Genomic DNA, 11,544 nt, shown 5'->3' with positions numbered 1-11,544 from the left:
TGCGAGATCGTCCACCTTATAAATAACCGTGGAGTAGGAGCAAATTATCTCCAAAACACATAAATGATCGTGTATCTTGGTTTGCTCTCTTGTCTTGTCTTTAGCTTTCATATTTGTATTTGTTTGTTTTCCGCTGTGCACTAACAAATACATAGGAAGTGATCAATTTGAAATCAACGTCTATTCAACCCCCTTTCTAACCGATCATACGATCCCCAACAATAGAGACCACCATGACCTCCACAAGTCACAATCCCACAGCGACCTCCGTGACATTGTGGAGGCCAACGTAACCTCCATGGATCACCACAGGGACGCCACGAGCGTACGACGAGCAAGCAATGATGAGAATGCTGCCCGGGTAGGTGGGATGAAAAAGAAAAAAACGTTACTAATAAATAAAATAATACTTAATCAAATTTTAATAAAACTATTATATATATAAATTTATTTTAATTCTTAAAATGTATAATAAAATTCTTATTATTTATGTACTTACCATATGAAAATACCATGATTTCATATATATATATATATATATATATATATATATATATATATATATATATATATATATATATATATTATTTTTTAATATTTAAGTTAAAAATGTTATTTAATATATTTTATAAAAAAATATTAAAATCATATCGATAATACAATATCAAAATTATATTATTCCAATTATAAATAAACTGAAATTCTTATACTACTCGAGATTTTACATCATAAATATATGATACTCGTGAATGCATTATTTCTTATGGTCGGGTCTAAGAAGGTTGAACGCTTATTTCCCATTTTAACTTCAGCATACACAAAGCACATGAATCTATGATATGCACATGAATTACTTGTGGGTCCATTTAGTGATTGGTCTTGAGGGTACCTAAGAAGGTTCTCAGCTGCAACCATGTATTTTTCTCTCTAGAAATTAGCAATACAAGATCATAGAAACATGAGTTTAGCCTCTAAAAATCCTCATTTTTTTTAATAAAATAATATATTTAAAGAAATATATAAGATATAGTTTTTTTTTACTACACAAATGTAAGATATATTGAAGGAGCTTATTGCAATGGTATAAGTACTTTCATTTCTTACAGATCAAAACCAATCAATAACTTTGCAGGAGAACTTTAACCAGGCTTCAGCTGAAGTAATTGGTGAAATGGCTAACTTTTGATCTGTGACGAAAGAAAATGTTGCTTTAACTGCTGCAGTTGAGGGGGAAAACCGACTCAGGGATCAGTAATGTAGTTTTCTGGCTTAAACCACAGTGAGAAATCAATGCCTTTCTTCTTTAGCTCTTCGGTCGCAGGGCCAATCCTCTCCAGGAGCTGCAGTTAAAGCATTCAGTCACAGATAAACAACAATTTTTACTCGGAAATGAAAGAAAAGCTAAAGTAAAATCTATGCAAGATGGAAAAAGAAACATGTGAAGATCCTAACTTTAACTATTGTTCTTGAACACAAGTAGATAAGCTTCCCCATTATATCCAACACAAGTACAGTAAAACACAAGGTTTCAGTATGAAATTTGCAGCAATGAATTAGGTAGAATGAACCTGTTCGTGAACAACACCATTCGATACCAATACTGATCGATCGAAGACTGTGAACTTTCCTCCATCCATTCGTGTTACAGCTCCTCCAGCTTCTTCAACCATCTGCAGTAGAAAGAATCTTCTAAGCCAATACATAAGAGGATGCTAACAAGCTGAAAAGTTTGCATCAAAAATCAAATTAGACAGAGGAGCTGATAGCAATAGATGATACAAAAATGTAACCTCCTAAATTAAGCAGATTCCTAGTTTATATATTTTTTAGTGGAAAAAAAGAGAAATGACCAGCCCAAAATATACATAAAATTATGTTGTGTTTAATCAATCACATACAACAAGAGTGTTCTCGTGAAGGAGATTAGAAATCATGAAAAAGAGAGGCATAAAATACAAAAGATAAGGACATCATCTTCTGGAAAGACACTTTTGGGCCTACAAAAGAGGACTCATGGGCACTCCTGTAAATACTTGAAAACCTTGAGAAATGCCCTCATGGGCATAGTCAAGTTTGTACTTGGGTGGTAGATCACAACATGAAAGCAGTGATTGAATTCCCAGAGAGCAATCCCTTGGGGGATTCCTCCCACCTAAAGAGGCCACTCGATCTCCATGATTTACTCCCTTCATTTTACTATGGGGCCTGCGATGAGGGGCGCTTAGGGTGAGCAAGTCACCTTTTGCCACTTAAAAACCTCGAGAAAAATAACATGTAGGAAGCTGACACAATTTTCCCTAGTGCTAATTGTTGAGAACGTCCTAAATCATAATTCCATTTATTGAATATCTGGATTGGGTAAAATATGATGAAATAATGTAAAAAGTGAAAGATATTTGCATTGCCCATAATTTGCATAGTTAATGCATCTTAGACAAACAAAATTACCAGGACACCAGCGGCCATGTCCCACGGCTTGAGACGATATTCCCAGTAGGCTTCCACAATGCCGAGGGCAACATGGCACATGTCAACAGAAGCAGCACCTAGTCTCCTTACACCCTATACATTATAAGTGCAACAATGATGGTAAATCAAATAAACATAACTTGGAGGATTAAATTAAATGAAAACACACCCTGCTAACATCAGTAAACTCTTTGAATAAGTTCATGTTGGTTGCCCAGGGATCTTCATGCTCATACCCAAATCCTGTTACCAGGAGAGAACGTTCCACCTAGAGAATAAAATAAATGTCAGCTGAAGATAAGAGTCGAAAAGATAGGATGTCTATTGTCTTTGGACATTCAGGCACAAAATTACCCTCTCCTTCAGAATTTGTGGTTTTTGTTATGTTATATACTATATCCACTGAGCATATTAGCAAATAATAGAGTGCTTAATTATACATATCATAACTAAAAACTAATCAGTTCATGAAATTTTATACAACAACAACCAAGCCTTTTCCCACTAGATGGAGTCGGCTGTATGAATCCTTTTACGCCATTGAGATCTATCTCCTATTATATCATCATCTATATTTAAATAAATTTTATCTTGTTTTATTGTTGCTAACCAAACTTTTTTGGTCTTCCTCTTCCTCGTTTGATATGCATGTTTATCATAGTTTCACATCGCCTGAGTATTTATTGGAGTTTATGAAATTTTATCAAGAATCAAAATTTAATAGTTTATCCAACATGCAACATAACATTTATTGCAGTTCCTTCTCCACAAATATTATAATTGGAATAGTCTCATTATTCCGAAAAAATCTATTTACGTATTTTCAAAAGAAAATAAAAGACTATTTTGGTTCTTATATAATTTATATATATATGAATACGAATTTCTATTAATGTTTCCTTGTAAACAATCTTCTTTTTTACGATTAATATCTTATGGAGTCCTTCTTGAGCGAATACATTTTAGCATATTAAAATTGAATCTTGAATTTAGGTATAATTCGGGGATTAGGTTACTAAGTATGCTTTATGGGTATAGCAAAAAGGTAAAACAAACAAAATTAACAGTACCTAAAACAGCAGCAACCAGCACTGACCCTAGAAAAGCCTATTTATATCTTTGATGATTTTAATATAGGTGGGCCTATGTCATAGAATGGGAATCTGGATCCTGAAAACACAATAAATGATCTTTTCTGATGCTTCCTCTTGGGTGTTCTCCTAATTGATTCTGGAATAGGCTGCTACTGGGGATCAAATAGGAACCTACAGGTGAAGAATATGGATGGAATAGAAGGCAAAGAAAATCCAGAATCAACAATTTCATTGAAGCAAATCAAGAGGACACCCCCTCTCATTTCTTCCATCCTTTCCTGTTATGCTTTCTTTTCTCAAGATTACCCTTCTCCTTATCTTAGTTCTTGTTCTATTTTTTATCTTAATTTTTCTTTCCCTCCTTGATTTTATTTTTTCCCCTATTAAATCATAAAAATCATGCATTGGCATGGTGGTCTTCAGTGTCAGATAGGGCTGCACGAATATCCTTTTATGGAAGATCATATCCAGGTTAGGCTGCCAACACAGTGGATAGCAGAAATAGAAGAAAAATTTCTGACCCCCAATTGAACTGGTTAGAAATGTGAAAAATATTTTGAACCAATCTTCTAGACAATGAATTTCAAGGACTATAAACAGCTCTGGTTGTAGAAATCCAACAGCTATAGCAAAAAAGAGAAATGTATGAAGAGGACCATTTACCTTATCAGTCTGACTAGCATGAATCTTTTGTCCATTACAAAAGGCTCCACCACCTTTTAAAGAAAAAAAAAATAAAAATTTTCCTAAATAATCCAGACTATCTTGAAAGAAAACATCCTTGCTATTCATTTTTAAATTGTTACCTGAAGTTGCAGAAAATATGCGAGTGTTCCAACACATTGGCCCACCAACAAACTCAACCTAAGAAAATTGAGGAAGTTCTATTAGATAGAAAGGAAATAAGAATGTCACAATGCCATCATTTTGATGAAAATGCAGGAAACTAATGAAAGTAGAAAGAAACACAGGTACTATGTGTGTCATGTAGGCAAGATGCGCCTGATCATAATTATCCAAGATAATGAAGATATTGACTTTCATCTCATCAGCACTTATTGAGGAGCTACTATTAGTCTTAGAACAGATGTTTGAACATCAATTCCATTGCCAGCCAGAAAACTTTTTCAGATAATAATATGCTTTAATGCAAGTAAAACAAGTACCACAGATGCAGCAGCTGGCTTCCCACGGAACAGTACCCCAACTGATACAGCAAAGCTTGGATATCCATGAGCAAAGTTTGTAGTGCCATCTACATATCAGGTACAAACATCTCAAGACAACTCCAACTTAAGAGTTAAATCGATAAGGAAGAAATGGCATTAAATCGAGACAGTTAGAAGGCAGAAATATGAAACACTCTGTTTATCATACCAGTCCAGTAGTAATATATAATATTTATCCCTTACCTGAGATCTGTGAACATGGTGTTACAATAAACATGGTGATCTCTTATGAATTAATAAGAAAATAACTTGGTAATTGTAACAAAGGATTGTTGTTAGTCTCCAGTAGGAAAATAAAAACTACATGAACTCCCTATTGTTTTGTATAAATTAAAGAAATTGTATATCTCACAAATAGTTGTTTGATTTTAGAAAATAAAAACTATAAGGAGTTTCAATTATCGTGTATAAATTAAAGCTGTATATCTCACACAATGAAAGCTTGTATAGAACATAAATTAGTGCAAACTGTTAAATACTATTTAGATTTTAGATCACAATCTAAACTGATCTCTCATATAAAGAACTACTTGGAAAAAACAATTCCAAGAAAACCAACCTAAGGGATCAATGCACCAAAGGTACTCTGACAAAGAGTCTCCAATAAGGCCACCTTCTTCACCAAGAATAAGATGATCTTCAAAATTCTTATTCACCACTTCAAGGATTACTGATTCACTCTGTTTATCAGTGCTGCAGGAAATTGGACAAGCATGAATGAGCTATGCATGAGCTTTCAAGGAACAAAACTAAGATAATTCTGTGCTATACCAATAATATATCATGCAGACTTCCACAAACAATTTCAAAAAGCTCATACAACAAATACATTTGTGATAATATAACTAAGCTTGCATTGTCTATATTACAAATAAATACTAATGACACCAATGCATTACAAAAAAAAAGTGTGATTGCAGATTTTTCTTCAAGAAACATCCCCCCCAAGTAGTCCTTCACGTTCGAGAGTAAAGAGTGAAGGTTACAACATAAAAGGAAAGGTTGGTATTAAAAAGACAAGGGAGAGTTGGCAAACTCTATTTAAGACATTACCTAAATTTATGCAAGGTTATATCGTCGGTAATCTTCCAATCTCTTGATTACATCAAATTGAGTTTTTTCCCTATCCTTCTACCTTTTACACCTTCAGCTCTCATCAAGTTAAGAACAATATTAACATCATATCAAAATCAAAATTGTTCCTCTTCAGATTTGCAACCTACAAAAATGTGAAATTGCTAGCATATTTCAATGGTACCTTTGCATTTTGACACAAAAGTATGAAAAAATAAAGACACAGCCAGTTACCCTTTATAAAATCATACATCATTGAGCAGCAGGCAAAAGTGTATAACTAATTACTCTTACTCTGTAACTAAGTCTGTCATTCCTTTGTAACTAATGTTGCGAGGTTTATTGACAGCTTCCAACACAACCTTCAAAAAAATTAAAGCAGAAAACATTAGAGATGAAATATTGCGCAAAGGAGTTAAACCGTAAATTGTGCAATATAACATAGTCAAAATTAGGTTTTGATCTCTTTCTAAAATGACCCTCAACTTAATTTAGCATATGAAAAGCAAACCACATCAAGCTTGTAAGGGTAGCATAGATAGAGTACAAACAAAGACACCTATTTATAAAGTAAGAATAATATGTTATCGGAATCCAAAACAGTGAAAAGTTAGTGATTTGTAATTTGGATGTCATGATCGAGATTTGCAAAATCCAACACTATAGAATATGATAAACAGAATCCCAAAAGAATGTAGAAGGAAACAGATAAAACAATATCCATTATCTTATACAACTCTTAAGGATATTAAGATATAATCAATATAACATAGTCAAAACTAGGCCTTGATCTCTTTCTGATAAATGGCCATCAACTTAATTTAACATATGAAAAGCAAACCAAATCTAGGTTGTATGGGTAGCATAGATAGAGTAAAAACAACGACAACCATTTGTAAAGTAAGAAAATATGTTATCAGAATCCATAAACAGTGATAAGTTCGTGATTTGTAATTTGAATGACATGATTGAGATTTGCAAAATCCAACACTATAGAATAGGAAAAACAGAATCGCAGAAGAATGTAGAAGGAAACAAATAAAACAATAGCATAGAAAAGTTTAATAGATACCAGATGGCTAATGATAATTTGTGGGTTCCTCATCCTTGTGAAGAATAAGAAGAAGCAAAGAGCAGAGACTAGGTAGATTAGAGAGGGGGATAAAAACTCTTTCTTTCATCATATTGCAAGAAGAAGAAGCAACAGATCAGTTATTACCATTGCTGGTAAAATCTGACAACTCATGCAGACATTCACAAGGAATTTACATGCTATTTCAAATCATTACCTGGAGTCAAGGATTGTGTCAAAATTGCCAATAAACCTGAAAGCTACTATGCTGAAAATAGTTCCTTGCATTCTCTGGCTGAGCTATTCACATTGGAAGAAATTGGATACACAATGAAAGCAATGTCTAAACTTAAAACACCAGGTACTGATGGCATAATAATGAATTCATCAGAGCGGCTTGGGGCTAATTTAAGCTGATATTGTTGAATTGTTCAAACAGTTTTATGAACGGAACCTGCAGATCCAGCAACTCAACTGTGCTGATTTGGTCCTCATACCCAAGAAAGAACCTAAAGAGCCTTGGGGAATTGTATCATTAAGGTCATTTCAAAAGTCCAGGCAATTAGATTACAATGATTCATGGCACAACTAGTGTCACCTCTTCAATTTGCCTTTTAAGGATCACTTGCTAACTACTACTGAGGGCTAGCAAACATGATGGAGACGTAGTTATGATAAAAAGTTGACTTTGAGAAAGCCTTTTGATATGGTTTGTCGAGATAGTTTGTTTCTAGTTATGAAGGTGCAAAATTTTCCACCAAGATGAGTTTACTGGATAGAAATGATTATACAACTGGCCATACTGCTATAATAATAAATGGGAAAGCTGGTACATGGTTTAAAAATAGGAGAGTTCTTCACTAGGGTAAACCATTATCATCTCTTTTATTCATCTTATTGACCGAGGCATTGCAGAAGTCTTTATCTTTAGCCTCAGATACTGGTCTTGTCCAAGATGTATCAATTGCTAAGTCAATTTCTCAAAAACCCCATGCTTATTCAATATGCAAATGATACTAATCTTTAACAAAGCTGATGAGAAGAGCTGTTGCACACCAAGATTAGTTTGGCTCTTTCCTTATATAGGCAAAGGAAAAGATAGGGGAAAGCATTGATAGAGACTTTTGGAGCTCAGGAACACAACATATACTTGAGATTTCAATTTGGAATCAGGAAATTGAGCAAGAGTTACCAGAAGAACTGAATTCAGAAAGTTTCAGTCAAGCTTAAAGCATGGAAACATATATTCTTATCTGATGTGGGGGAAAGAGAGGAGGGCTTTTTGGGGATTTCATCACTTCCCCCTTTTGGTCAACATTAGTGACAGCTCACCAGTGGTCCAGTTTTCATCGATTTCAGACAAGATCATTATCTATTAGGGGAAGATTCATTTTAATTAATAATATACTCGGTCACATGACACTATATCAAGCATTTTCATCCTTCCTAAATAAGTGATTAAAGAGATTGACAAATTAGAAGAAAATTCCTATGAGCTTCTTTGGATACTGATAAAGTCTCCAAGTTAGTCAGATGGGACTGGGTAACCAGCTCTAAGAAGGCTGGAGGACTAGGTGCCATCAATCTTGAATACCACAATATTTCCATTTTATGCTCTTGGTGGTGTGTTAATTGTCTGAAAAATTTGTGCTGGGCTGAGGCAGTGCCAAAACAGAAATTGGTTTACTTATGGAAGAGTTTCTTACAAGCACAAGATTTCTTTAAACCTAGAATCAGATACGAGCTTGGCAATGCTAAAACCTAGATTTTGGAAAGATAGATTGCAGATTCTATTCTTGAAGAAGAGCTGCCACTAATGTTTGAAAGGAGTTTGAACAAAGATCTCAGCGAACCAGATCGAATTTATTTGCTGGATTGTGGTTTAAATCTTCCTGGAAATATAGATATTAACTGTTTCTGGAAATAACAAATATTACAGCCACCAATATGCCAATGTGTTTGAATTCTAGCAAAGATGAAGATGTTATTGTTTGGAGATGGAACAAACTTAAATCACTCTGGTGCATTCAGCATATCAAAATATCAAATACAATGTAACAGTAGTAGTGTGATTACACAATCTTCTTTGAACATGGTTAGTGTTGCTTCACAGAGTTCACACCAGGGTATCATCATTGAAGACCAAGCTTGTGTTCTTTGTCAAAGGGAGAGTGAAAACAGAGATCATTTGTTATATGCTTGTAACAGAGCTCAGATTGGCTTGATTAAGCCTGTGTTAAATGCTTGAAGATCATCATATAACAAGCATATAGCAAGCATATAACAGAGTGAAAACAGAGATCAAGCCTGAGTTATATGCTTGAAGATCATCATTGACACAAAAGTTAGTGCAACTTTTCATTGGATATCTTGCATAATACACATCTTTAATAACTCTTCAATTAACAAATAGATGATACTCCGAGTGCAAGTTGAGCAAGCATGTAAATCTGCAAGCATTTCCAAGTAGGTCTGTTCTTCTATCTAAAATATGGTGGTAAACAATGGACAAGGAGTATTTGAAATTGAGAAAATTTATATTGTCCCTTAGAGTTTGTTGAACTTTTCAATTTTCCCCTTCAAAAATAATATTTTACTACCTTAGATTATAATAGCATACCAAAACACCTACAGGCCTTAATTTTGTTTGTCAAATGCAGTCTACGCTAATTTCTCAACCACATGACCAACATATGAAGGTATATAATAGCATTTTTGTCAATATCATTTCCTTTAGTGTCGAATGAATTAGTCATTCGTCCTCTTTGATAGTGGTGACAGCACGATAGGAGGCAAAGGGTGCAACAACTTAGAGGTTCACCATCTTTAGGAGGTTGTTCGACTGGCTCATCGATACATCCATAGAGGAGGAAGCACAATGGTCCTTAGAACTGCCAAGATGGATCAAGGATAATAATATCGACAAAACCACCCTCATATACCCTCCCTTGTTCACATAATTGAGAAATTGATGTCCACTGTCATCTAACTAGACAAAATTAAGACTAGGCATGATCTAATATGCTTATATAATCTCTAGGGGTAATATGCTATTTTAAAAACTCTTAAGGGGTAAAATGAAATAGTCAGCGAACATCACGGGGCAAGATATAATTTTCTCTTGAAATTTAGTGATGTTAAGGCTCTCCTAACCATTTTTATGAAATTCAAATATTTTCATGGAAATCAAGCATGTCCACAGATTTACAGGTGCAATTTTGGCAGAAAATTGCTTTTATCATCCCACATTCTAAAGAGACCAGCAGTGGCAAGACAATAGAACATGAAATGCAAAATGAATCTAACTTGGAAAACAGAGATAGATTTGCTAAACATTGATGAAAAGGTCATCAAAAATGCACATTGAAAAAAAAAAACCCTAACTTTGACAGTTGACGTAACTGTTACTTATCTAACCCATGTACGCAGCTCCAGTTACAAACGTATAATGTAACTCACAGCGTACAAGATGATGTTGTAAAGTCGTCAAATGGAAGGGGATAATCATGACTGAGAATCTCCAACTCTAAACAAAAGAGAAAGGAAAGAGACACAAACTTGCACTTGGATTACCAAAAGATAGCAAATTAAATTTTATGAGAACCTCGGCGCCGGCTTGCGCAGCGGTCTCGACGACCTTGAGCAGCTCCGCCGGGGGGATCGAGCCTGTTGATTCCGCCGATATTTTAGGGAATCGTCTCTCGGTAGGGGATACGGAGAGAGCCGCGCGGGTGCGGAATCCCAGCGCGTGCCTGGTAGTCAAATTGGGCGAGAAAGATTTGCGTATCGCCGGAATCCTTAGCCTCGGCGAGAAGAGGGAAGAGGAGAGGAGAGCTCGACCCATCGCTTCCACAGAGAGAGAGAGAGAGAGAGAGAGAGAGAGAATGTTTGGGTAGCAGTGGTTAAAGAAGAGATGCCGTCACAGGATGGAAATCGACGGGCCAAATTAAGGAAAAATCAAGGGGGAAATCACAAATGGGAACAATTGCAGATGTAGCCTCTCTTAATTTACTAATTATTAAAACCTCTACGAAAGTTTAATATTTTTTAAAAAATGCCTTATCATTTTATTAAATATCAAATAACCTTTACTAAAATATTTAATGAATATCAGTTTTTTTACCAAACCATAGGTAAATTTTTGAAATTACCCCATCACATAGATTAGTTTCAAAATTATTCCATCACATACTCATTTTTTTATTTTACCTTTAATTAGTTGACTAATAAAAAAATCTATCAAATCGATTTCTATTTAAAAATTAGTCAACTGATTTTTAGTATCAGTCAAATTGATTTCTCTATGTACCGAAGTTTCGAGAAAATTAATCAACTGAAAAATAAAAATCAATCAATCGAGTTGCTTTTGTATCAAAGTCGAATTTAGACGAAATCAGTTGATGGACCAAACAACCTTGGATTGATATGAAACTAATTTCTATATTCGACTAATTCTCCAGATTATATTCATACTTTCAAACATCAATTTGACTCAATATATTAAGAGCAGTGATATTTTAAACATGAATATATTCAAAAAAAAAAAACAATTCTTAGTCTATCATCTGTTTTTGGGCAAACTGGTTGATGGACCAAACATTGACAT

At 34.5% G+C, this 11,544-nt stretch overlaps 1 protein-coding gene across 1 annotated transcript; it reads right to left on the bottom strand.

Annotated features, from left to right (window-relative positions):
• Window positions 1–1,054: 1,054 nt before the first annotated feature.
• Window positions 1,055–10,830, bottom strand: LOC122045460 (phosphatase IMPL1, chloroplastic-like). The gene is made up of 10 exons (XM_042605687.1): window positions 10,543–10,830; window positions 6,161–6,228; window positions 5,352–5,485; window positions 4,730–4,818; window positions 4,370–4,427; window positions 4,227–4,279; window positions 2,639–2,737; window positions 2,449–2,562; window positions 1,569–1,670; window positions 1,055–1,340 (listed from the first exon to the last, which is right to left on the bottom strand). Exons 1-10 carry the CDS (start codon window positions 10,780–10,782, stop codon window positions 1,242–1,244), a joined length of 1,056 nt encoding a protein of 351 aa, XP_042461621.1. The 5' UTR covers window positions 10,783–10,830; the 3' UTR covers window positions 1,055–1,241.
• Window positions 10,831–11,544: the final 714 nt, after the last annotated feature.

This window comes from Zingiber officinale, chromosome 2B (assembly GCF_018446385.1).
Source record: "Zingiber officinale cultivar Zhangliang chromosome 2B, Zo_v1.1, whole genome shotgun sequence".
NCBI lineage: Eukaryota > Viridiplantae > Streptophyta > Magnoliopsida > Zingiberales > Zingiberaceae > Zingiber > Zingiber officinale.
The sequence above is the reverse complement of the archived record's forward strand: the minus strand, read 5'-3'. Positions and strand labels throughout refer to the sequence as shown.

Coding starts and splice junctions, on each gene's coding strand:
- LOC122045460 (XM_042605687.1), bottom strand. CDS start 10,782: ATGGGTCGAGCTCTCCTCTCCTCTTCCCTCTTCTCGCCGAGGCTAAGG. Junction 4,280..4,369: donor CATATTTTCTGCAACTTCAG/GTAACAATTTAA, acceptor TTTCTTTAAAAG/GTGGTGGAGCCTTTTGTAAT. Junction 2,563..2,638: donor AGTTTACTGATGTTAGCAGG/GTGTGTTTTCAT, acceptor TATAATGTATAG/GGTGTAAGGAGACTAGGTGC.